Source organism: Furipterus horrens, unplaced genomic scaffold (assembly GCF_987537825.1).
Source record: "Furipterus horrens unplaced genomic scaffold, mFurHor1.1.pri manual_scaffold_10, whole genome shotgun sequence".
In the NCBI taxonomy this organism is placed as follows: Eukaryota; Metazoa; Chordata; class Mammalia; order Chiroptera; family Furipteridae; genus Furipterus; species Furipterus horrens.
Window position 1 is genome coordinate 57,461,833 of NW_028327180.1, and position 27,424 is coordinate 57,489,256.

The 27,424-nt window shown below is 55.5% G+C and overlaps 1 protein-coding gene across 2 annotated transcripts; it reads right to left on the reverse strand.

Annotated features, from left to right (window-relative positions):
* Window positions 1-25,534, reverse strand: WNT9A (Wnt family member 9A). 2 transcript variants are annotated; one of them, XM_090290366.1, is made up of 5 exons: window positions 25,361-25,419; window positions 15,890-16,740; window positions 5,983-6,239; window positions 4,967-5,229; window positions 1-2,973 (listed from the first exon to the last, which is right to left on the reverse strand). In XM_090290366.1, exons 3-5 carry the CDS (start codon window positions 6,122-6,124, stop codon window positions 2,494-2,496), a joined length of 885 nt encoding a protein of 294 aa, XP_090146492.1. In that variant the 5' UTR covers window positions 6,125-6,239; window positions 15,890-16,740; window positions 25,361-25,419; the 3' UTR covers window positions 1-2,493. The 2 variants fall into 2 exon arrangements, with proteins under 2 accessions (XP_090146492.1, XP_090146493.1); XM_090290367.1 differs by lacking the exon at window positions 15,890-16,740 and having other exon boundaries at window positions 25,361-25,534.
* Between the last annotated feature and the right edge of the window lie 1,890 nt (window positions 25,535-27,424).

Consider the following 27,424-nt stretch of genomic DNA (forward strand, 5'->3'; position numbering starts at 1 on the left):
TTATAATTTAAAATACGTTTATTTAGTGTTTCCATTTATTTCTGGTTGTGTTACACAAAGCTGTTAAATAAATACATTCTCCAAGTCACTCGAGTACACACCTATTCACTATACAGATGAGGTAGAGAAGTGGGCAGGCCAGCAGAAGAGGCTCAACACCGAGAAAAGTTGTTGCGTGTGATGCCCCTCACCGCCGGACCTCCAGACCTGGCCAAACCAAGCCTGGAGCCCACATCTGAGTGGCTGGTGGGGAGCACATGGCCGGGACCCGCCTGGCCCTCAGCATGGTTGCGCGCCCCTGCGGCCCCTGGAAAGGCTGAACCTGGGGCTCTGGCGCCACTATTGACATGTTTCTTCAGAGATCCTCTGCCACATGAAAGAGAAGCACATTAAGGAGAGGCTCCATCAGTGGGAGTTGTTTCTTTGCTTAGCAAGACATTCTGATATATATTTATATATAAACAAAACAGCCAGCAAACATTTTCAGTCTGCCTTGTTTAAAAAAATACTTTTCTTAATATTTATGACATATAGCTAATGTGGTATTTAATTTTTAAAAATCCTTCCTCTCACTTGCCACCTTTCCAGACCCAGTAGTGACTGGCTAGTCTTATCATGCGAGCATGATGCTCCACCTGCTCTGGGCCCCAGCAGGCGAGGATGTGTGGGGACACCGGGGATGCACCCTAGCTCACCATCCCCTGGCCCTGTCCAGCCAGGCCTGCAGGGACCAAAGGGCAGGCCCACATCTCCTGCTACCGCAGAGTCTACCTGGCTCCTTCCAGGATGGGCCTCTCTAGCACAGTTATTCATGGGGTGTTCTCAGAACCACAGGAGAATAAACTTTACTATTTACACTATAAAACAGGGACAAAGAGACCCACATCAACATAAATAGGTTTTCTTTTAAAAACACAGTTCCCCGGGGTTTCTTGGAGCCCTGTGGGACTCCGAGGAACGCCCTAGCTCAGTAGTTCCTGCTTCCACACTGCTTGCACCCCTGGAGCACAGCCACCCAGCCGAGCAGGACAGGACCAGGGAAGGGGCTCCGGAGCCAAGGTTGCCCAGTTCACGTCAATGTGGGAAGGAGAGGCCCATGCTAAGGAAGGGCATAGGGTGGAAGCCACATTCCAGTCACAGACCACACCAACACACACACAGACACATGCTTACACACATCACCTGTGCTCCCACACATATGCACACATAACACATGCACACATGTACTCAGATGCAGGCATCCGCCTACACACATGCACGCCCACGAACACATGCACATGTTCACTCATGCACACACAGATGTGATATGTGCAGTGCTCACACAAACATGCATGCGCATTCGTGCACGCATACACAACACATGCTCACACGTGCAACTCATGTGTGCATGCACTGCACATTCATGTACATACGCCACACACTAAAACCAAACCAGGTCAGTGTAGGCCATCCTTTTCCCCTTCCCACAAAGACAACAGGATGGCCAAAGAACATAGCCTTCCATTTGCCAAGTCCTAACCCTACACACACTCCATCACATCTATCCCCATCCTGCATCTCCCACAGTGACACAGAGCAAGCTGTGCCTTCTTTGGGAAACGAATGCTCCACGGAGCTGGCTCTGCCCCTCAGCCCATGCATACCCCTTAGGGAGGGTAGGCCAGCCTCTGCCACTCCCAGCCCCAGAATCTGCATTTGGGAGCTGGAGTGCAGGGCTATGTGCCCATAGGCACCCTTCCCAGGACGGCCTCCCTGGGGGCAGCAGCCTGGACCTGACTTTCGGAAGCCCTGAGGGAGGCCAGACACAGCTCACTTTAATTTAGAACAACGACAGCAACATCTCTCTTGACTTAGTGGTTTCAAACACAAAGCAGATCAGGCAAAGAAGTCTGGGAATGGGGGTTGAGAGAAGGGGCCCCTCCAGACTGGAAAAGCACAGCCTGGGACATAGTGGGGACAGAGAAAATAATTATTATATATTAGTTAAATAAAAATAACTTAAAAGTCACTGTTATCACTCCAAAGAGAAGTACTTGATTTGGGGGGGGGGGGCAACAGTGCCCCCACACACCCGGGTGGCTGGCTGTTCCTCTCCTAGTGGTTTGACTCTAGCCAGAGCTGGTGGAGGACAGCCCACAGGCTGCTGCAGAGGCCCTGTGTGGTCATAAAGGTGCACTGTGCTCCTCAGAGGGAACCCAAGTGTTGAGGGGCACTGGGACATAGGAACTGGAGTCTCAGGGACGGACACAGCCTGGAAAGCATCAGTGCAATGCTGTCGGGTCCCTGGGAGGGACAAGCAGAGGGTACGTGGAGGTCAGACCAGGCCTTCGAGGGGTGACAGAGAGGCAGAGATGGCTAGCCAGCCTGCCCTGGGTTCCTGCCCCGCCTCATGCCCAAATGTGCTGGGGGCACCCAGCCTGGGGCTCAGTCTGCGAGTGTAGATGTCTCTGCTGCACACGCGCCTGCATCCCTGGGACAGCCTGCTGACTGGCACTAGCCCTTGCAGGTGTAGACCTCCTCCCGCTGAGTACACTGCCTGCACTCCACGTAGCAGCACCAGCGCACCTGACACTGGCAGGGCCGTGTCACCACCCGGCTCTGTGTGTTATGGCCACGCCCACAGCAGATGCTCTCACAATTCTTCTCGCGGTGGCACCTGCGGCCAGCAGTGCCTGGGGAGAAGCGGCCAGCCAGGCAGAAACTGGGTGAGTCGTCCAAGTGCACTAGCTCTGGTGTGCGAGGCAGCGGGTCACCACCTGAGCCCAAGGCCCGGCCCCTTGGCGGAGAGATGGCACCCGCCTCACCAGCAGCCTCGTTGGTGGTGCTGCCCACCTTGAGCGCTGTCTCGTACTTGTACTTCAGGCGCTTGCCCACCTCATGGAAGGGTGCCAGCTGTCGCCAGCACGTCCGCACAGTACAGGAGCCTGACACACCGTGGCACTTGCACGTGGTCTCCACCCCAGCTTTGATAACCTGGAGGGAAGGAGGGAAGGAGGGAAGGAGGGAGATGAGCATGGGGCCATGCCTGGCAGAACAGAGACCAGACTCCATGGATGACCCCAAAGGGGCTGAAAACCAGCACCCACCTCAGGACCAAACCCCACAGCCCCCAGACCCAGGCACAGCCCAGAGGGCCACCACCACCCATCACTCAGGCTCCCTGGCTTACACGCCCATCCCTCCACCTTCAAATCCCAGGCCACCTAGGACAGAGCCCTACAGCCATTAGCGTGGTCTCCAGAGTGGCCACCACAGCACCTGTGGCACTGTGGAGATGTTCTCTTTCTGCCCAGATGTTCCTCCCTGTGTCTGGGGTTGCTCCTGCAAGGGCGGGACAGGCCACCCTCCAGCCCTGCCATCAGCACCCCATCAGCCAGGACCTAGCAGTCTGCTCTCTGGAGAGCTGCACGCCCAATGAGCAGGAGTGGTCACTGGGGCCTACAACTGAGCTGACCACGTCCCTGCCTGAGCACTGGGACCTGGTTCACTGCCTGGATGGGTGCCACCTGATCAACCCAGAGGTGTGAGGCAGCTGTCCGGGGCAGGAGCAGATGTGGCCCAGCACCAAGCCCTGCTCAGGCTCTGGGAAGCTGCCGGAGACCCAGATAGGACCCTTTTCCTTCCAGAACTTGGGTGTCAACTGCAAAGCCAGGCAGTCAGGCCAGGTGCCCTACTGATCCTCCTGCCAGACTGCCCACACAGGGTCCTGGAGGGATGTGGGGAGGAAGGGCAGGGAAGCCAAGTCTGAGCTTCCTAGAGGGCCACATAAGGGGATTAAGAAACATAGCTGCTCCATGGCCATGGAATAGAAGAGTCACGTTTAATGATATTTTACTGAGAAACATGACAAATTTAATTAAAAACTGCTTGTCCAGGCCTGGAACTAATGGAGCACTTTTCATATTCTGACTATTCATTTCTAGCTTACAAAAGGCAAGGACAAAGGAGAAGAAAGGGCCTCGCCTGGGGGATTTAATCTCCCCACACCTCTCCCCAAAGGGCAGAAAGGCGGGAAGGAGCTCTGATCCAAGACTCAGAACTGCAGCTAGTCAATAAAAAGGCTCCGAGCAGGCTGGCTCTTATTCCATCCCCCAGGCTAGGGCTCCAGCTCCTGGCCTCCTGTGCAGGTCCTAGGCAACAGCTGAGCCTGGGGGGCTTTTGGTGGCCCAAGTGGCTGGGGTACTAAGGACTTGGTGTCCCGTGCAACGGTAAGGACTACAGGTCTAGGCCTGACACCTTCTTCCCTGTTGTGGGCTTGGGAGCCGAGGGCCTGCAGGGAGGGTGAAGGGTGGCAGGAGCCAGGTCCCCTAGGCCTGGTCATGCTTGCTGCCAGCAATCCCCAGAAGGGCCCCAGCCCCAAATGCCAAGACATCCCTTTTCCTGAGTCTTCTGAGCTGGGTTCCCCAGCAGAGATCCCTGAGGCAGGAACACACACACACACGCACACTTGGACCAGCATCGCCCCAGCCATTTCTGAACACTCCCCAGACTGCCTCCACCTAGGTCCCTGGTAACAGGACTGCTAACCCCTCTGCCCTGGCAGGCACGGCTCTCAGTCTGCCATCCTCCTGGATAGATGGCCCCCATCACAGAGACCTTCCTGGTGGTCTTGACCACCAAGGGCCAGATGTAGATGAGCCCAGACCCACTGGCTCCACTTCAGCAGCAGAAAGTAGGCCTTCCAGTTCCACCTCTCCATGGGAGAGCAGAGGACACTCTCCATGGGCGGCCACAGTCACCCTCTGTGACAACTAGTACCTCCATCTATTTGGCAGGTAATAAGCCTTCTATAATCAGGAAGACTGGAGGAGCCTGGTTGGTACCATGTGGCTAGAACTACAGCACAGAGGCAGCAGACCCATCCACTCCCACCCCCCAGCGCTCTCTGAGCCTGCCTGCACCCTTTACCACCACCACCACCCAAGCAGCCCTCCCCCACCCCGTGCCCCGCCCCTTCCCCGCTTGCCTTCACACCCACGAGGTTGTTGTGGAAGTCCACACGGGCCCGCAAGTCCTTGCTCGACCGCCGGCCCAGGAACTCTTTGACGAACTTGCTGCTGTACTTGAGGTTGTCCCCGCAGCCACCCCACTGCCAGGCCTCGCGGTTCTCCAGGTCCGGCGCCTCATCACAGGTGCAGCGCTCCATGCGGCCTGCACTGCAGGCCTTGGCCAGCGCATGCGTGAGACCGGCTGAGGAGATGGCATAGAGGAAGGCTGTCTCCTTGAAGCCTGGGGAGGTGGCAGAGCTGGTCAGGACTGGCATGGGCGGCAGCCCCCTGTTGCTTTTTGCAGCTGAACCCCAGTGTTCCAGATGAAGCCCTGAACCCCTGACTGCTGGCAGTGATCAGCTTGGGGTGCAGCGAGGGGATAAAACTGCCTGGGCTGGCTGTGTGCCCAGGGGGAAGGGGCTCTCCTTTGTGCATGGGTAAGGTGGGCCGTGGAGAACGGGGCCTTGCTTCTGCCTGGCTATCAGAGTTCCCGTTCACCAGGGTCTCCCACCCAGCAGAATGGCCCAGGGCCCTAGAGAAGCCCTGCCTGGGCCTCAGGTGCCCAGTTTTTAAAGAAGGACATTGAGACACTCTGATGAGAGTCCCCAACAGCTCCCACATGTGGAGAGAGACACGAGAAATGAAACTCTGTGCTGGGGGCACCAGCTGGACCCCTTGCCAGCACTGGGCCTTAGCCACAGGCATATGGCAAAAGCTATCAGAGCGGCCTGGGCCCCTGTCAAAGCTGTCAGCAACAGTTGAGGCCTGTGTGGGGACAAGGCAGGAGGGAGGGGTGGGGGCAGGAGCGCGGGGACAGGGCAGTTGGGAGGGACAGTGGCCAGAGGGTAGGGGTGATGCAGTTGGGAAGGGCAGGGCAGGGCAGGAGCTAGCTACAGTCTTCTAAGCCCCAGCTCCCCTCCCTTGACCTAGGACCCCTCCCAAGGTTGGTGCACTTGGGCCCTGCCACCCACTGCCCGCGTCCAGTGCAGCGCACCTCGCTTAAGCAGGCTGGCCCGGTAGCGGCCTTCCAGGGTGCAGTTCCAGCGCTCAAAGCGGAACTGGTACTGACACTCCAGGGCGCTCATGCTAACTGCCTCCACCAGTGTCTCAGCCACGCCCGGGTCCCGGCGGCACATGCGCCTCTGCTTCCGCTCCAGCTTCAGCCGATCGCAGGCCTTGTAGTGTGCCTGCGCAGCTGCCTCAGGCTCCAGGGTCAGCGGAAGGATGGTCAGGGGCTCGCTGCCAGTCAGCCTGCACACAGAGTCAAGGGTGAGCGCCGCCCTAGAGGAAGAGCCTTTGCACACACACGCCCTGGCCTTGAGAGCTCAGGAGGCACACGTTCCACACCCAGCCTGCTTACCCAGCTGGAGGAGCCCTGCTCCGGGATCCCCACCTCTGTCGTCCCCAGCTGGGGGCGGGCCCTTGGGAGGGTCCTAGTACACTCCTTGCCCTCCAGCAGCCTGTACACCTGGCCTCCAGGTCCCACAGATCTCCCAAAATGCCCACACCAGAGCACACCTCCCAGCCCAGGATGCAGGTGCCACTGGGAACGCAGCCCCTTTCTCCTGCAGCTCCACCCAAGGCCCTGGCCCACAGGGTCTGTAGTCTGCCCTCTGGCCTGGCGCACTGCACCCCCCAACCTGCTCCAGCCAGGACCTGACAGACCTGGCCTCTGTCTGCGATGGTGTCAGTGTCCCCAGATAAAATGCTCATCTGGGCCCCAGTCATGTCCATGAGTAGCCACACCGAGACCATCAGCCCTCAGGAGGGAGAGATGCCCACCTGGACAGGGGCAAGGCTCAGAGCCCCCATTTGAGCAACTTGGAAACAAGCCTCCCACGCCAGCCTACCCATGGGAACCATGGTCTCTCACCATGCCCCATCCTCCCTCCTGCTGCCTCTGGAAAGGCCATTGAGGGGCACAGTGGCCACAAGGCTGACTCCCAGAGCCACAGCATTCTGTAGGAAAAGGGATGTGGTGGGCCCTCCTAGAACCCCACCCTATAGTAGACCACTAGTAGTGATGCTCCTCTGGGAACAACCTGGGTACTGGCTTTCAAAGCTCCCCTGCCCCTGCTCTCTTTCAGGGCCACCCCAGACATACTTCAGCATGGCCTCTCCCAGACCTTGCCTGAGGTGGGGGCATCTACCTTGCTGAGGGCCCAGCTGGGCTCCCAGGCCCTGAAGGGGCAGGACCTGCCTCATTCATTCCGATCAGTTCTCCAAGGGCAGGAGGCCCAGCAGCAAGCCAGGTGACACTGAGGGACACCAGGGAAGAAGGCCCCAGGGTGCAGAGGGGAGTGGCAGGCAGACAGGATTGAGGTATCCCTAGAGGGGGAGGCCACAGAGGCAGTCCCCAGATGAAGGATGTGCCCCACACCCCATCCCTTGCACACCCTGGCTTGATGAGAAGACCCACCCCAGGCCTGGGCCGCGCTCCCCACATGCTCAGAGCCAGCATGGCTCCAGAGCAGAGCCCTGGCCATGGCACCAGCTCCCAGGCCAGCTCTCCTCTGAGTGATGCTCTGAGCCAGGGGCCACCCTTGGCCCCCACCCCATGCACAGTGGGAAGCCAGCACGGGCGCAGGCTAGGGGAGAACCCCAAAGCTCCCTGAAGCACAGGATGGGTCTGGAGTGGGTGGCCCAGTGGTACATATAGAGGCATTGAGGTCTCCAAGGAGAAGGTGCCTGTGAGCTCCAAGCTCGGATGCTGCGTAAGAGAAAAAGTGGGTGAGGCAGGAGGCAAGCAAGCCTGCCAGTGACCTGCACCCCTGATGCCACCGCAGGGTTTAGGGCTTCATGCCTAAGGGCTCAGGGACACAGCAGAGACTGCCATGGGCAGCTTCATGGGCTTCCAGGCCTCCTGCCCAGAGACAGCTGCTGAGGCAGACAGGGAGCAGGCAGGGGCCCAAAGACCCTACACTCAAGGCTAGAGAAGCTGTGCTCTCCACACAAAGGCAGCTCACACAGTGGAGACTTGTCCCCAGACAGGAATGTCAACAGCTGTGCCCAGAACGAGTGCCAGGCAGCAGAAACCCTGTAGCCTCCAACTTGCACGAGATTAACCAAGCTCCAGGCAGTGCCAAAACATTCCAGCATCCAAGAGGACCCCCTAAGGTGGGGCCAACGTGGGGGAACCTGGGGCCAGACTAGGAAGGGCAGCTGTGAGAAGGAAAAAGGAGAGAGGAAGGAGGGTGGACCACGGTGCCTCCCATCCACAATGCACATGGGAGAGGAGAGCAGGAGTCCCCCACACTGTACATGGGGGCTGGGGCAGTTGTCCCCACACCTAGGGCCATGCTGCCTCGCAGTCCACAGTGCACATGGGGACTAAGGGCAGGAACCCCCCATACCTGGGGCCACACTGCCTCCCAGTCCAGGGAGGCTGAGGACAGGGTTCCCCCCATGCTCAGGGGTCCCTCATCCACACTGCATATGTGGCCAAGAACAGGGATCTCCTGACACCCAGGGCTGCCTGAGTCCACACTACACATTCAGGCTGAGAGCAGGTAGCATGAGGCTGGAACCCCAATGCAGCTACACTGTTCTGCTCCCATGGTGGCCCTTCCCCAACTCTCCAACACCAGCACCCAGACGGCCCCTGCCCCAGACCTCTAAACTGCCAGGGAGTGTTCAGTGTGTGGCCTGCCTTAGGTCTCATGGCCTAAGGTGCAGAAGACAGATCCTTAAGGAGGTGTCAGGTAACAAGAGAAGTGGGCAGATGATGGATGTCTGGGGTGCAGGGAGCAGGGCTGGCCTGGGCTCAGTGGAAGAGGCCCCAGTGATAGGAGCCAGGGATCCAGGACAGAAACCCAAACACAGAGAGTAACCACAGCAGTGCTGCAGGAAAGATGAGAGGTTTATAAAACACAGTTAGAATCAGGAAGGTTTGTTTCAGAGTGACTCAGAATCCAGAAGACCTTAAAAAACTAACTAATTTGACTTTAAAAATACAAGAATCTCTGCACAGTGAAAAAGTAGCATAGAGTTTTAAAAAAGAGACAAGAGTCAGGGGAAATGTTGCAACTTGGATCCCAGACACCCAGGGCCAACTTCCTTTGCTTGTGTGCTGTGCACTGTACATGCATGTGCACATGCATGTACATTTTTCCTTAATATCAGTAACAAATGGGGGCAGCTGCAGAGGACACAAGTATGAACTTACAGTTCAAAGGAAGGAAATATGGCTGCTGTTAAAACTTATAAGAGGTTACACCCCAATCAAAGAAACACAAAATAAAAATATATTGATATGTTATTTTTCATTCATCCAATGAACACAAATCAGTGTCTGATAATATTATTGTCAAGGACAAGGAGAGAGAGATGTCCCTCTGTGGCCGGAATTCTGGACTGATGTATCTTTAAAAATTCGCCCACCAATTCTCTTTCTAGAAATACAGGCTAAAGATATGTTATCTTAAAACATACACACATATGTCACTCACATGTTATACAACTCAATGCTGTCACTGGAACATGCTGGAAGTACTGCTTGTTATACAGTCGTCCCCCTTAACTGCAGGAATATGTTCCAAGACACTCAGTGGGTGCCTAAACCTGTGTATCACACCAAACCCTCTACATACTGTGATTTTTCCTATACATACACACCTATGATGAAGTTTAGTTCATAAATTAGGCACAGTAAGAGATTAACAATGAATAATGAAGTAGAACAATTATAACAATATACTGTAATACATGTTATGTGAATATGGTCTCTCACTGATAACCAAGCTGATCACTAGGACAGGTACTCAGTGACTAATAGGCAAGGAGCATCTACAACATGGAAACACTGGACAAAGGAACAAGTTACATCCCACATGGAATGGAGCAGACAGTGTGAGATTTCATCATACTACTCAGAACATCACACAATTTAAAACTCATTGTTTTTTTTTCTGGAATTTCCTACTTAATATTTCTGATCACAGGTAACTGGAACTACATAAAGCAAAACTGACTGCGAATCAGGGGGCTACTGTACCAAAGACTGGAGATGGACTGAACACCTGGATGCATCCCTTCGTGGCATACTTGGCCTGCCTGCCTCAATGTTGCACGTTGTGTCTGCAGGAGCAGGGGAAACCCAGGACACAGGTGGCCTGGTGCACAGGAAACACTCCTCTCTCTCCCTGTGGTCTCAGAGCTTCTCACACATGGTCCTGTGCACGTGTGACCTGCCCAAAACAACATTCAGCATACAGCAGGTGGCACAGGCGAGCCCCTCACCCCACCCAGTGCAGACTATCAGCCCTGCATGCTAACCTGGGCCAGGAACCTCTGCTCACTCTACCTGCCTCGGGGGCTGTGCCTTCTAGCTCCAAACATGGCCAGGCTACCTGGCACAGCCCAAGCCCCAGATCAGCCTGCCCAGCTGCTCAACACAGCTGCTGCCCCTCACCCCTACTCCAAGCAGAAGTCTGGCCTGGGACAGACAAGCCCACAAGCCTGCACAGGCAGCCTGTGGAGGCAGTGAGCTTGGGCAAGCTGCTCACAGGCAGCAGTCCCTTGACAGGTGGCAGAACCACTCCAACCCCTGCTTCAGCTGGTTGGCTGCCTCTCCCCATGCTGAGCCCACTTCCCAGGAAGAAACAACAATAAGATCTAAATATACTCTACTACATCCAAGTACTTCCCTTTAATCTTTAATGTTCTCATTAGATACAGTATGTCCAGGGGAAGTGTGGAAGCAGCTGTCACTCAAGAAACAAACATTTAAAGGAAAATTAATATGTATCCTTCTTAAAGTATTTTTAAAAAATTGAAGAGGGAGGAAATGCTTCCAAACTCATTTTATGAAGCCAGTATTATCCTGATACCAAAACCAGATAAACATACTACCAAAAAGAAAGAAAGAGAATGAGAATTACAGACCAATATCCTTGATGAACACAGATGAAAACATTCTCAACAAAATATTAGCAAACTGGATTCAACAGCACATTAAAAGGATTATACATCATGACTAAGTGGGATTCATACCAGTGATGCACAGGTGTTCCAACATCCATAAATTAATTCATACAATACATCACATTAACAAAATTAAAGATAAAACCATCATCTCAATAGATACAAAGCACTGACAAAATTCAACATCTATATGATCAAAACTCTCAATAAAGTGGGCATAAAAGGAACATACGTCATAATAAAGGCCATATATGACAAACCCACAGCTAACATCATACTCAACAGTGAAGAACTAAAAGCATTTTCCTTAAGGTTAGGAACAAGACAGGGATAACCACTTTCACCACTTTTATTCAGCATAATACTGGAAGCCCTAGCCACAGCAATAAGATGAGAAAAAGAAATAAAAGATATCCAAATAAGAAAGGAAGAAGATACTTGCAAATGATACATCCGTTAAAGGGTTAATATCCAAAACGTATAAAGAACTCATACAACTCAACACATATGCACATATATATATACACAAAATCAATCTGATTTAAAAAGTGAGCAGAAGACCTGAATGGACATTTCTCCAAAGAGAACATACAGATGGCCGACAGACATGAAGAGATGTTCAACATCACTAATCATCAGGGAAATGCAAATTGAAACCACAGTGAAATATCACCTCACACCTGTCAGAATGGTGACCATCAGTAAATCAACAAACACGTACCAGCAAGACTGTGGAGAAAGGGAAACCTTTTTGCACTGTTGGTATGATTGTAAATTGGTGTGGCCACTGTGAAAAGCAGTACAGAGTTACCTCAAAAATTAAAAATGGAACTGCCTTATGATCCAGTGATTTCACTTCTGGATATTAATCCAAAGAAACCAAAAAACACTAATTTGAAAAGGTATATGCACCCCTATTTCACTGCAGCACTACTAGTAATAGTCAAGATTTAAAAGCAACTTAGGTGTCCATCAACAGATAAATGGATGAAGAAGATGTGGTGCATGTATGCAATGGAATGTTATTCAGCAATAAAAAAGAATGAAATCTTGCCATTTGCAACAACATAGATAGACTTAGAGGGCATTATACTAAGTGAAATAAGTCAAACAAAGAAAGACAAATACTATATGACTTCTCTTACATGTGGAATCTAAAAAACGAAACAAATGAATAAACAAAAGAAGCTGATGGCTGCCAAAAGGAAGGCAGTTGGGGGGGGTGGGGGTGGAAAAAATAAAATAGCCAACTTAAAAAAAAAAAAGAACAACAAAGTTGGAGGGCTAACACTACCTGACTTCAAGATTTATTACAAAGCTCAGTAACTGAGTAAGTACGCTGTTTTGTCAAACAGACAAAGAAATCAAAGGAACAAAACACAAAGGCCCAGAAATAGGCCCCCACATATATGGGAAACAGATTTTGCTAATAAAGGTGCAAAGGCAATTTGATACAGAAAGAATAATCTTTTCAACAAATTGTAATGGAGCAATTCAATAGCTATATGCAAATAAATAAATAACTTTGACCCATACTTTCTACTGTATACAAATATTAATGTACTGGTTCAATATGGATCACAGAACTAAATGTAAAGCCTAAAACTTTAATGCTTCCTAAAAAGAAAGAAAGACACAGCCTTGAGCTCAGGAGTTCCTGAGTCCCTCCCTGCAGAGGTCAGAGGGAACCACTGTCCACCCTCCACAGCACCCACACCAGGTGCAAATGTCCCCGTTCCTATGTGATGGCTACCTTTCCATTCTCTTCATGATGACTTTCCATAAACAAAGGTTCTTAACTTTATTGCACCTCAATTTTTAGTTGTCTCCTGTCTGCATTATTTCTGTCTCATTTTAGAAACCCACTCCTATTCTAATATCATGAATATAGTCCCCTAAATATCTTCCAAAAGCTCCCCATCTTGCTGTGCACCAACACTAGGAAGTGGGGACCCTGTGCCTTGTCATGTCCTGGGAGACAAGGACTCTCTGAAGGCTGGCAGAGTGCTACAAGGCCAAGACTGGACCAATGTGCTCACAGAGCCAGAACACACTCCCTGTGTAAGAGAAAGACTCCCACCTTGTTTGAGGGGCTGTTAAGACAGCTGGCCTCAGCCCCATTCAGACAGGGTGGCAGCAGGCGTCCCTGTCTACTGGTCTTAAAGAGAAGCTTTTGCCACTTCACTGTGAAGTATGGAGTTTGTGGAGTGCCTCCCCTGTATCAAGCTAAAAAAGTTCCCTCTGCTTTTAGTTTGTTAAGAGCCTTTTAAAAATCATACATGGATGCTGAACTTCATCCAGTGTCATCCCTGTACCTTTTGATATGTGACTTTTCAAGGTCCATATGTGGTCGGCTACAGTGGGCATTGCCACACTGGACACCAGTGATCCCAGTAGGATGCCTCTCAGCAATGCTTTGTCGGGGCCTTGCACATCTCCGTCTGTTGTTTTCTTCTCTGTGCTCCTCCTGCTGATGCAGGTGCCTTAGTGAGTGTTCTTTTTCAAATGCCCTGAAAGCTCTGTCATATTAGAACCATATCTCCTTAACTATTTGGTAAAACCCACCATGAAGCCACGCAGGCTGACCTTTTCCTGGTGGGAAGATTTCCTTTCTGGTCCAATTTCTCTCTTCTCTTCTGTTTTTTTTTTTTTTTTTAAACAACTTTATTGATATATAATTCACATGCCATAGAATTGAATGTGCATATTTCAGCGTTTTGTAGGATGTTTACACATATGGGCAAACAAGTCAATATTAGGATATTTTCATTGCCTCAAAAAGAAACTCCATACCCATTAGTGATCGACCCTTCCCGCCCCAGCTCTCCCTGCCTGGCAACCTCTAACCCACTTCCTGTCTCTGTGGATCTGCCTGTCCTGCCTCCATATAATGAAATCACACACCATGTGTCTGTCATTGAGCACAATGTAGTCAAGATTCATCTATGTTATAGCGAGTGTCAGTGTTTCACCCCTTTTTATTTTCAAATAATGTCCCACTGTAGGATGGAGCCCGTCCTGCTTCCTCCACAGCTTGCAGACCCCTGAGGAGGGCTCAGCTTCAAGCTCTGGTGGACAGCGTCACCATGGCCACTCAAGTATGTGTCTACTGGTGCTTGGACAGATGTCTTCATTCTCGCCAGCACGTCCCCAGTGGAGCTGCTGGGTCACAGGAGAAATCCGTGAATTGTAGAACTGCCAGATAGTTTCCATAGTAGCCTCACCATTTACATTCCAGTGACCCAATGTCTTTACTTATTATGGTACTAGTTGACATTTCTCTATCTTGAGTTTGTTTCTGTTAGTTTTCTGGTTTTCTCTATTTCCTCTGAATTTTCAGATTTACTGGCATGAAATCCTTCATGACATGCCCTTGCTTTATTCTGTAGAATCTGTGAGATGTCCCCATAGTAGGACACAAGTCCTGAGCCTCCTCCTCAGTCAGTCTCCTCAGACATTCCTGAGACCTTCACAGATGCAGACCTAGTTCTTTCCTTCTGTTCACTTCTCACTACCGCATTCCCTCCACATTCTTTGGATTTAATTAACTGTTCTTCTCCCACTTCTATGACAGATGAATTCTGAGGACTTTCGAGCTTCTCTCCACTTCCAAAATATGTGTTTAAGTTGCCACAGCCACCTCCTCGGTAACTCCAAAACTGCAGCCTCAGGTCACTGTGCAGAACCTGGATCACAGCTCAGGTCACTGTGCAGAGCCTGGGTCACAGCTCAGGTCACTGTGCAGAGCCCGTGATACAGCCAGTCACTGTGCAGAGCCCAAGTGACAGGACAAGTCACTGTACTGAGCCCGGGTCACAGCTCAGGTCATTGTGCAGAGCCTGGGTCACAGCTCAGGTCACTGTGCAGAGCCTGGGCCACTGCCGATCACTGTGCAGAGCCCAAGTGACAGGACAAGTCACTGTACTGAGCCCGGGTCACAGCTCAGGTCACTGTGCAGAGCCCGGGTCACAGCTCAGGTCACTGTGCAGAGCCCAGGTCACAGCTCAGGTCACTGTGCAGAGCCTGGGTCACAGCTCAGGTCACTATGCAGAGCCCAGGGCACAGCCGGTCACTGTGCAGAGCCCAAGTGACAGGACAAGTCACTGTACTGAGCCTGGGTCACAGCTCAGGTCACTGTACTGAGCCTGGGTCACAGCTCAGGTCACTGTGCAGAGCCCGGGTCACAGCTCAGGTCACTGTGCAGAGCCCGGGTCACAGCTCAGGTCACTGTGCAGAGCCCAGGTCACAGCTCAGAGCCCAAGTGACAGGACAAGTCACTGTACTGAGCCTGGGTCACAGCTCAGGTCACTGTACTGAGCCTGGGTCACAGCTCAGGTCACTGTACTGAGCTTGGGTCACAGCTCAGGTCACTGTGCAGAGCCCGGGTCACAGCTCAGGTCACTGTGCAGAGCCCAGGTCACAGCTCAGGTCACTGTGCAGAGCCCGGGTCACAGCTCAGGTCACTATGCAGAGCCCGGGGCACAGCCGGTCACTGTGCAGAGCCTGGGTCACAGCTCAGGTCACTGTGCAGAGCCCAGGTCACAGCTCAGGTCACTGTGCAGAGCCCAGGTCACAGCTCAAGGCACTGTGCAGAGCCTTGGTCACAGCTGGTCACTGTGCAGAGCCCGGATCACAACTTAGGTTACTGTGCAGAGCCCAGGCCACACTGCATCTTTCAATCTCTTCCCTTGTCTCCCTCTGTCTTACAGCCTTTGTCTTGAGTCGCTGTGTCATCTCCTATGTCCTCTCCGCATCTTCCACATGTAGCCTAGTTAGCTAGGACCTGACCACAACCCTGTCGCCCCAGTCTGGCACTGGGGCTTTAGTCCATCCCTTCTACTGGCCATGCCTGTTTTCCCTTTTGCTCTTCCTTGCCACCTTTTGGGTTATTTTGACTATTCCATTTTCCCTTTATAATCTGAAGTTTTACATTTCCATTTTCATGAATACCCTCAAAATTACAAGAGTCTGTAACTTACCCATGTCCAACATGGTCAACACTGTCCCCTCTGTGCACCAGGCAGCTGAATCACAGCCGCCAATGCCGGGCCATATGCTGCAGTGTATTTAGTTCCGCTTTTAGGACCCAACAAGTGGGTGCTCAGTGCTCCCTGTCCCTTCACGTGACTATCCCCTCGCTTCACTCCTTCCCCTGCCCAAGCGCAGGCCTGAGCTGTGTGACCCCATCTCCTTCAGAGCGCCTTGGAAATGTCCTTATCTCAACTTGCTCTCACAGTTACTTTCTTTCACATGCTGCATCTCCGGGGAGCTGTCAGCTCGGGACCCTCAGAAGGGCAACTTGCATTCTGCTTTCTCAGACTGCTTTACAATTCTGTGTTCAGCATCTTGCTCTTCCAAGTCATTATATTCCAGCCCGAATTTTTACATTTCTGCCTGGAAAGACACTGGGCCTCTTGAGTCCCCTTGACTGTTCCCAGCAGTTGCAGGAAATCCTTGGGCATTCCCTCCAGACACCACCCTGTCCCCAGCCGTGTCTGCCATGGGTCTCCTGCCCAGGCGACGCCACAGGATTACCTCCTCGCCAATCTTCCAGTTTGCTAATTCTCTTCAGCAGTTTCTAATCTGCTTTTCAATCAGTCCATTACCCAAACTCTTTTTCCCAGTTCTACTTAGGGTTTCCAGACTTGCTGGGTCAATCTGTGCACCTCATTCCTTGCAGACAGGGAGGCTGGCTTTGTGCCGCACACTGACTCTCCTGCTGCCGCAGCTTTGGCATGGCTTCGGCTGCACTTCCCACAGCCTGGGGGTCCCTGCTGCTGCTGCTGCTACTTCTGGTCACGGTACTGGACAATCTGTTTGCAAGGGTAATCTGAAGCAAAGGATAAAGGGACCCACACTCAAACCCATGCAGAATCTCAGAATGTTACCTTCTTTGGAATAAGAGTGTTTGCAGATGTGATCAAGGTAAGGATCTTGAGACAAGACTGTCCTGCATTAGGTCCCATGCTATTGAGAGCCTTACCCTGCCACCTGCAGCTGCTCTACAGAGACTCCACCTCAGCCACAGAGTGAGGAAGAACCTAGAATAGACATAGCCAAGTCTGGGGACACCCGCCCTCCCTGAGGGCCAGGCCTGAGGCGGTCGTGTCCACATGCCTGGGGACAGAAGCCACCCCTCTCAGCACTTAGCTAGTTGCACACCACTGTCACACCTGCCCCCAAGGGCGGTCAGGTGGCAGATAGACACTGCTAGATGAGTGTTGGAGGATGTAGGTGTGGCCCAGGCTGGGGCCACAGATGTCATTGCCCTCAGAGTCCCACCCCAGAACAGCCCAGCCAGGCTCAGCCCACCCTGTCCAGCAGCCCCCCTCCAAGTGTCTCACTACTTCCTGCTAGGAGGGGTGGTGGTGACAGATTCAGGCCCTTCCTCCTGCCAACAGGCCTGGCCACCCCAAGGGCCACCCTGCCCGCAAACTCGGCTCCCCGGGCGTGGGGGAAACCGAGACCCTGAGCTGGGTGGAGGGGCAGAGGCTGGAGTTCCAGAAGCCGCAGCGCCCTGCCAAGGAAACCTCAGCCCCACCAGACGGCATTTAATTTCTGTGTGAATCAAATTCAAAACAAATTCCAGCACTGAGACACTGGTTCTGAGGTTAACCCTCCATTCTCCTGCAGCTGCAGCCTCCTGCCCAGCACACAGAGGCAGAGACAAGGATGGGTGGGCAGAGACAAGGGAGGGGTAGGCACAGACACTGATAGGGTCTCGGGGCTTCTGAGGGCTCCACCATCACCCAGTACCAAACATGCTAAAGAGGCCAGGACAGGAAGCTGTGAACAGGAGGACAGTCCCACATGGACAGGCTGTTCACACTGGGACAGGGACCTCATATCCATACTGGCTGTCACCTCTATAGGCTGAGAGAGCCACAGAACCCCTGTTTCCCTACTTCATGGGCCCCAATACTCCAGCACACAAAGAGGTCTCTGTCAGCCCCCAGTTCTATCAGTGACCAGAGAGCGGCCACCCAAGGGAAGCTTCTCACCCAGGTCTGGCCACCCTGGGGGTCAGCTGGCAGATATATGACTCAGCAAACCCCAGGACACCAGTACCCATGGCACTGCCTGAGAGAAATGGTGGCCCCCAGAAAGAACAGAACCTACAGGACCTGCAGACCCTGAGGGCCGCAGGTGACTGGCCCCTTCCAGGAGCAGCATGCTGGAGCCCAGAGTGGAAGAGGGGCCTGTGGGACCCTTGCTTCACTGAGGGCCGAGAGGAGAAGACAGGCTGCAGTGGCCTCATGGAGGGACCAGAACAGCTAGGCCGCCTCTGTCCCAGTCACTGCGCCCCAGGCCTCACAGATGGCCGCAGACCCACAGGGATGTCACATCGAGGGCCAGGCAAGAGGCCAGACAGGTGCTCGGAGGGACTCAGGGTGACCCCATCTCGGCCACCCCCAGAGTCACCCCATGACTCGCCTCCTTGCTGGAGTCGGCCTACTAGGTGCAGGGCAGACAGGGTGGCCGAGCAGGAGGGAGCAGCCCTGACATGCGCGGGTCTGGGAGCCCCTGGCAGCCTTGCTGCAGGGCCAGACCACTTCCCTGGCCACATCTACCTCAGGTATCGCTAAGAAAAACAAGCACCGCTTGAGGCTTGCCTTTTTCCACTCCCTCGTCCGGCTGCCGGTCTCGGGGTACAGGGTCTGCCAGCTGGGCAGCCAGGCTTCATCCTGTGGCCAGAGGCACCAGGCCAGCAGAGAACCACTGGGTGGGGTAGTGGAGGATGCAGGCCGGTCCTCGGGTCACAGAGCCTGGCTGCCTCTTGCCACCCAGGTCGGGGGCTGCCCTCCTGTGGTGGCCCCGGCACAGCCACCTGCCAACCAGACCAGCCCAGCCAACAAATGTCCCTCGATGGTGAGTCCTCTTGGGAAAGTCATTGCCCAGCCCAGGTCACCAGCCTGCAGTGCAACCAGCCACCCTGCCCCACCCTCGTCTGGCAGGGCCCTGAGCCCTCACCTCCACCTTCGCCCTGGGGACTCCAGGGTGCCCTCCGCCCCTCAGCACAGCACCCATGCCACCTACAAAGCCGACGATATCCAGATATCCAGGCCGATGGCCTGTTGTGCCTGACCCACCATCCAGACACCTGAGGCCAGCAGCTGTGGGGGTAGGGGGCAGAGGTCAGAGCCCACCCAGTGAATGCCTTGGACCCCACACTGGGCTCCTGGGCCCAGAGCCGGAGGGAAGGCCTCTGGTCCAGCACAGTTTGGAGGAGACCCCATGGCCTCCTCAGAGGGGAGCTAAGGCTACACCAAAGAACCATGCTACTGGGCTGTCCTCTGGCTTCCTAGAAGAGTTTAAGGCTGAGGCTGACCTGGAGCATGATGGCTCTACCACCACCTGCCAGAGGCTCACCTCCAAGTGGGGCCTGGCCTTGCCCATTTTCCAGACAACTGCACCTCCTCCTCACCTCCACAGCCCCGAGAGCAGGGTGGCTGCCACGGGCACTCACCACCTGTGGCGACAATACACAAAGAAAGCTGGTGCCCCCAGGTCAGGATTACAGGGGCTGAGCGCTGGCCCCTTCTGAGTGTCATTTTCCTTTGGCCAGGAGAGCAGAGCCAGGCTGATATCAGCTCATCGCTCCTCCCGAGTCCAGGGCCCACAGCCCACGGGGAGGAATCGTGTGTGCAGATTCTTTCCCATGAGAAATGCTACCCACACACTTCTCCTATTGTCCTCAAGGTGAAGAGGCCGCTGAGCTGGGGTGCCCTTGGCGGGGGCCACCCGAGCCAGGGCAGGATCCTGTCAATGCCCAAGGCACTGGAGTCAGGTCCAGGGCCACAGTGGCAAGGCCAGGAGCAAGATTAGACCAGCTGTACAACCCCTCACCCAGGCCAGACGGCTGCCGGCTGTGGTAGGACATCTGCGCACACAGCTGAGGGGCCAGGTGGCTATGGCTTCCTCCTCACCTCAGGCCCCAGAGCAAGGCTTGCACAAAACACTTCCCGTCACGAGACCCCAGCCCAGAGCCCCATCCTGGCCCCACGCTCCCACCTGCCTCTTTCTGGTCTCTGTATTGGGGGGCCAGAGCCCCCCTACAGTGCAGGTTAGGGTCAGCAGCGTGAGGGGGTTTGTGGTCCCCCAGAGCAGGCTGGCTGGGAGAGGGGAGGAGGAGGGACAGACACTGGAGACCAGAGATGTAGGAAGTGGCCAGTAACCCCAACCTCGGTCCATCTGCCTGTTCCTTCCACCTACCTCCCCACTCTTGCCCCAAAGCCACCTGGGAGACTGGGACACCTCAGTCCTTCTCATGGCTTCAGGGGCCCCGGGCTATGAGCACTGGCAGAGCCTCCTACTTGGAAGGCTGGAGGCCCAGCCTCTCCACACACCACCCTCCACCCTCCACCCCGACCTAAGTGTCCCTTGGCTGGATTCTGTAGGCCTCCCCAGCAGGGCACAGGGCCACACCCAAGGGCCTTGACATTCTCCCTGTGGCCCCTCAGCTGCCCTAGATGTGGTAGTAAGGTCCTTCACCTGGGTCACCCTCCCCCTCAGCTCCTGGGAAAAGCCACCCCCTCCTGACACCCTCCCCCAGAGTGCTCTGCTCTCCATGGCCTGTCCCCCAAATTCTGGGTCCAGGCATAGCTGTCCTGAGGTAGGTCTCCATAGACAGTAGCCTCCTGACTATCATCCAAACTCCTGCCTGCTCCCCTCTGGGCACCACCACCCATGGCCACCAGCCAGGGCTCGCTGGGGCCTCTCCCTTACCTGCAGTCCCTCTCTGGTCACCCAACCCCACATACAGCCATTCCACTCTCTTGGCAGCACCCTCTCTTACTCCTTGCCCCTCATCATTCCACAGAGAGGCTGCTCCAATAGCCCCATGAAGCTGCCCTCCCTCCTCCCTCCAGTGTTCAGTTGGGGCCCCTTCACTGAGCAGCCAGCAGGCACATGGCCACACGGGCCCCCAGCCGGGCCCCAAGCTGGGTGCACAGAGAAACAGAGAGAACTGTCACCTCCCTGACCCTGCATACACAGCCAGCCACCTCAGGGCAGAGCTGGGGCAGCCTCCTCAGCCAGGCCCCACCAGGCCCCCATCAGACACTAGCAGACCGACAAGCAGCTGCACCCTGGCTCCTCACCCAGGCAAGCTGTGGGCCAAGCTATGAAGGCCAGTGGGGGCAGCCTCCATGTGCAGGGGCCAGACAGTGAGACAGCAGGCTGTCACAGGTCAAGAAACCAGGTTCTCCTTGGTCCAAGAAAGACCTAGAATATATAAAAAACTCTTACAACTCAACAACAAAAAGAGAAACTCAACTAAAAATTGGGCAAAGGAATGGAAAGATATTTCTCCAAAGAAGATACACAGATGTCCAACAAGAGATGTGCACTCACACCTACCAGGAAGGCTAGGATCAGAATAACTAAAAACTACAAAACCAGAGAATAACAATCATTGGCGAGGACGTGGGAGACCTAAGAGTTTTTGGGCACTGCACGTTGGAATGTGAAATGGTGCCCCCACTGTAGAAAACATTTTGGTGGTTCCTCCAAATATTAAACATAGAATTATCATGTGACTCAGCAATTCCACTTTAGTGTATATGCAAAAGAATTAAAAACATACGCCCACAAAAAAACCTGTACACCAATGTTTGCAGCAGCATTACCCATAATAGCCAAAAGGTGGGAACAACCCCAATATCAACTGAACAGATGAGAAAAATTGCATGTGTCCATGCAAAGAAATATTTTCAGTCACAAAAAAGAACAAAGACTGACACGCGCTATAACGTGGATGAATATTGAAAATGATATGCTCAGTGAAATAAGCCAGACACAAAAGGCCACATATCATATGATTCCATTTCTATGAAATATCCAGAACAGGCAAATCCAGAGAGAGAAAGTGGATTAGTGGTTGCCAGGGATTGGGGGTGGGGCAGTGAGATAGTGGTTGCCAGGGGCTGGGGGTGGTGCAGTGGGATATGATGTTTCTGGGATGATGAAAATGTTCTGGAATTAGATAAGAGTGCTGGCTGCACAGTCTTGTGAATGAACTAAAAATCACTGAACTGTCTACTATAACAAGGTGAATTTACAGGATGTGACTTACATTTCAATAAAAAGAGCCTCACACCCACTCCCCCACCAACCCCCAGCCTGTTCACAGTGATCTGGGGTGCCTCAGCAGCCTTTCAGACCTGCTCCAAGGGCCCCTCCTGGGCCAATGACAATATCTGGCCAGGCTGGGAGAGCCCTCAGTGCCATGCCTGGTGCTGCCTCTTCCATTCAGGCCTCCAGCCAGCCTGGACCAAAGAGGTAGGAGCAGGCTGCAGACCTCACAGCAGGGCCCACGATCCCAGGTCAGCCTGTAAATGCTTCCTGCAGATTGTGAGGTGCAGGGCCAACACTGATATAGCAGGACTCATGACACCCCTTCCTACTTCTTTTACAGAATAACCAGGCTGGATGCCACAGGACTCAGTTCACCTGGGGCAGCCCCATGATGGGGACCTCTCTGGGGCCTCTGCTAGGGCTGCCTAAGCAAGCACCTGGATCTCTAAGCAAATGGCAGTGAGGTGCACCAGAGCCAGGAACAGTTCCCAACAAGCCCCAGACCTGGCCCTGCTTAGGAAGTAGCAAGGCCCTTGCCCTGGAGTCTGAGGAGTCCCTTTGTGACCAACCAAGACTGGAGGATACGGCCAGGAGAGGGGCTAGGCACTGGTGAGTGCCACTCCGCCAACACCCAAGGCAGGCGAAAGCTTTCAGCCCACCCAGGTCCATGAGACTCTATTCCAAACTCGCCAAGAAACCTAGGGAACCCCTCCTTCTAGGAGCCAGGCTCCCCACTCCTTTTGAGGGGTTTAGGCCCCCCAGCACAGGCATCTCCAAAGCCCGAGGAGAACCAGATGGAAATGCCACCTGCTAATCATGCCAGAGAAGGGCCAGGCCAGAGGGAAGAGAGGAGAGCCAGTGGGCAGCCTGGAGGGTCCAGCCCAGTGGCCAGAGGCCAGAGGAGGGCAGCAGGAGCAGGGTTGGGTTGCAGCTTCAGGGAGGGGGCAGGGAGGACTCCCGCTGCCCACGTGACCCTCCCCCAGGCCAGCCTCTCCGGGTTTCTGGGCTGTAACTGGAGCTGCCCTGCCTGCGAGCTTGGAGCCTCAGTGCCAGGCAGAGATTTCAGAGAGGGGGAAGGGATAATAGGGCCTGGATCAGGTCCTTCCTCCTGCTCCCTCTGCCCTGTCACTGCATGCAGAGGCCCCCTGGGTCCAGCGATAACCTGACTCCCTTGAGCCACCTCTTCCTCCCTCTCCCTCTCGCTTCTGCCCCTTTGCTGGACCAGGAGAAAGGACCCTAGACTTTGGCCCAGCAGGTCCCTGTGAGCCAGAGGCAGGGCCTCCAAACACAGTCGCACAGAGCACATGGTGTGTTGTCCCCCACTCCTCCCAGGCCTGGCCTCACCTGGGACTCGACTCTACCCTGACACTGTCCTGAGATGCCTGCTGCATGTGGCCCCTCCAGCACCTGGTCCCTTTCCTCTTCTGCCTATCCAGCTGGTGCTGGGCCTGCTGCCCTCATCCTCCAGGCCCACCAAGCAGAGTACAGACTCTCTTGCCTGGTGCCAGGGGTGGCAGTGTCTCCAGTAGAGTCAGCTGGTCACTAGGGCAGTGCATCTGCCCCCATGCTCCCCAGGAGCCTCACTTGACGGGGCCTTGGGGCCAAAAAGAAGAACCAAGTGGGCTGGCTGGAGGAGTCATAGTTCACCAAGCTTGGCCCACATGCCGCATGCCCACCAGGACTTTTCTCTGAGAGGAAGCCAAAATGCACCAACTAACAGCTCAAAGACTTCCCCAGAGGCACACAGTGCAGGGAAAGTGGGGAAAGAGAGATGCTATAGGGGTGCATGGGGAGGACTGGGAGCCAAGACCTCAGTCTCCCCCTGAACTGATGTTCCCTAGCAGGAGTGGGGCAGCAGCAGACCGCAGGCAGAGTGCTGCTGAAGCAGACGAGCCCGGGTGTGTCTGGAGCCTGGGGAACAGACCTGTGGCTGGGCCAGGACAGCAAGAAGGCACAGCTGGCTGACAGGACAGTGTGACTCACCCATGGACGGCCGTCCTCTGACCCTCCCTCTGCCCATGAGGGCGAGGTGAAGGCTGCACAGATGGTGTGCAGGGGCGCGCCAGCCTCCAAAGAGCCTGGGCCCCAGTCAGGGCCAGGCCCACAGGCAGCCAGGAGAGGGCCTTGGGGTGGGGGCTCCAGGTAAGGAGACACAGAGCTGACCCCAGAAGACAACCCAGGAGAAAGGGACAGAAGGAGAAGGGAGGGGTGGATAAACACAAAGGAAAAACTTTCCCATGAAAATATTTTATTTTCTTTGAGAACAGGATACACCTGCAGGGCTCCTCGCCCAGTTGGCCTCTCCCCGCCCTGGCGGTGCCACATTTCTGGACCTACAGGGCCCTCTGCCGGCCAGCCTGCTGCCCGCCGGTGCGGGGGCCTGGGGCTAGGGAACAGGTGAAGGGCGGAGGGTGCAGGGCAGCAGCCCAGCGGGGCCGAACGGCGACTCGTACAGGAGTCAGGGGGAGAGAGTGGGCACGGCTTCAGGGTCGGGGTGGGGCGGGAACCGGGGAGGCTGAGGAGAGCCGGGAGGCTGCCAGAATGGTGCCACCCCAAACTTAAATGTGCCCATATGCGTAGCGCATCGAGGTCTCCAAAGGTCGCTGGGTTGGATATCCCAGACTTGGGAGTGAGGGGCGAGGAAGGAGAGGAAGGAACGGCAGAGACGGACACGCCAAAACCACGCACACCACTACTGCTGCGGAGAAGCGCACTGGGCAGCGACCCCCGAGACGGCGGGCGGCGGCGTTCGCGGCCCCGCGGGGCCCTGCGCTCCAGCCGAGTCCCAGACGCGCTCCCGAGAGTCGGGGCCCGAGTGAGCGTCAGAAGCAAAGCGCCAGAAAAATAAATTCCTCCGGCTTCGAGTTTTTTTTTTTTTTTTTTCCTTTGGGGCTCAGTGCAAGGAACATCTGGATTTTGTACGTATTTTTTTGTTGTTGTTAAATTAACTTCTCGAGGAGAGAAAGGAGGGGAAAGCTGAAAGGGGGGTGGGTGGGCGGGCAGGGGCTGGGAAGCTCCAGCCGTTTGGCAAGAACTCGGCGGCCTAAGGGAGCAGGGACCACACCTTGGTCCCCGAGCTCCAAGGAGCCCACCGCTCGGCTGCCGCTGAGGCTGCGGCAACTACGACTCCAGAGTCACAGAGGACAGCGGCCCCACGCCAGCCCGTCGGGTACGCGGGCCCCTCTCCCCGCAACCCGCAGCGGGACACGGACTCGCGGACTCGGCGACGCGCACGCCGCAAACAAACAGCTCCAAGCAACCCAATGGTCCCCGTCAATCCGGCCCCGCGTACCTGATGGCCCCCGGCCCCCGCGCCGTCCCCGCCCTGGGCCTGCCTGTCCGTCCCTCTACCCGCCGGGCCGCCAGGCACCTACCCGAAGTAGGCGGCCGAGGGGCGCAGCGCAGCAAGTAGCAGCGTCAGCGCGAAGGCCAAGGCCAGCCAGCGCGCCAGCAGGGGCCCATCCAGCATCTTGCCGCGCCTCGGCGGCTGACCATCGCGCTCCTGGCCCCGCGCAGGGCGCCCCGCGGCCGCCGCCCTCTTATAGCGCCCGGAGCGCCAGGCTGGGGGCGGGGCCGCCAGCTGGGCCCGGCCCGCCCCGCCCGGGGAGGGGTCACGCCGGCGCCGGGGGCGGGCCGAAACCCGAGCCAGCCACCCCTCCGCGCTGCCTCCCTGACCCGCGAGCCTCGGGGCGCGTCCCGCGCTTGGGGAGTGGAGGCGGGCGAGGGCGGTGGAACCTCGGAGACCGGCGGGAGGGGCGAGAGCGCGCCGCGGGTCGAGGAAGAGAACGCGCTCCCGGTCGGCCGTGGAGGCGGAGCTTGGGAGGAGCGTGGACGGCTCCGGGACTAGACAGAGGTGGGGGGCGGGGCGGGCAGTGGGTGGAAGCCAGGCTGTGGGCGGGGTAGGAGCAGGGTGTGGGAGCTTCGGGGGGAGAGCGGAGAGAACTAGGGGCAGCGACGGTGACACCGTGGGCCGGAGCGGGCCCGGGGTGGAATTCAAGGCCGGGACACCAGTGACTGGTACTGCTGGGGACCCAGTGTCTGCCCGAGCTGAATTACGCCGGTCCGCTCCCTGGGGACTTTGGAGGAAAGAGAGCCGGGACAGCAGGTGATGTCCGCGCCCTTGGCGAAACCTGACGGCTCAGGAAGGGAAGGGCGGAGTCTCGGGGCGCTTCTCTCTGGTCTCTTGGCCTGGGAATGAGGCGACCTGGCTGGCTCAGGGCCGGTCCGAGGAGCTCAAGCCTTTGGGACCTCTGTCTCCCCATCTTTATAGTAGAAGATGAAGTAGAGGCTAAGGTCACAACCACTGCTGATCTTTTGGCGACCCCCTTCTCAGAGCCTGTATAGAGGATACCGGAGAAAGGGAGCTCCATAGGGGACAGGGAGGCTCGGAGTGAATAGAGGCAGAAAGGAGAGGAAGCGGAGCCACTTCTGAAGCAAATCGCGTGAGAGACCCCCAAACCTAAATTAAAACAGTTACAATTGAGCAGACACAGGAGGGGGGTGTGGCCTCAAAGAAAACCTTGACAAGCCCCTAGGCCAGGGCTTCTGTCCGCAGCCACGGGAGGGAGGTGGGGCCTGGGGGGCGTGGCTGAGTCCCGCTGGGCTACGCTGAGCGCCCATGCAATGTTGGCTGCCTTCAGATGACACTGAGGGCCCCGTGGGCTGACCGGGCTGCCTGGGAGGACCTGCCTTCTCGTCCATGCCCTGGTCCTGGGTCCTGAGAACCTTCCCGTGGTGACCTCTCTGGACAGTGCTGAGAGGCACGGCAAGGGGTGGAAAATGTCCTCCCACGGCGCCCGGAGCAGGGCACCATTGGGCTCCTGCCTCTGGGAAGGCCACCGGCTGAGCATGCCTTGTCCTCCTGTGGAGCTCCTGGTGCGCAGCAGGGTGAGGGGTTCGCAGGGAGGAGATGGCCTGGGCAGATCACTTCCTCTCTGGGCCTCTCGCCGTCGGAGACCCAGCAACCTCCAGGAGCTGTGACTCTTCCTAAGTTGCGATGTCACTTTGTGGAAGCCCTACCATGGCTCTGCCTCTTCGTGGATGTGACAGCCTCATGTCATTCCCCACACCAGGGACCCTTGCCCACTTGGTCACCTCGCCAGCAAGTAGGCTAGCACAGCAGAGAGCTCCAGCCCACCCAGGCTGCAGGACTGGGGGCACCCTACCCTCCCTGGCACCTGCATCTATCTGAAGGCTTGGCCCCCACACCCGGGAAATGTGAGGTGTGGCGGGGGGGGGGGGCACAGAGTGATGACATGTTAAAAGGCATTCTAATTTCACCCAAGAAAAATGAAGTGTGAGATTGTAAATTTGTGTCTGGAAGACACCGCCAGTATTAGAGTTCCCTTCCTCGGGAGTGCAGGGCTCTTGTTAGCCACCCAGCGCAGGTGAGGAAGGAGGCAACCGCCTGAGGCCCAGTCTGGGACCCATGGGTGGCA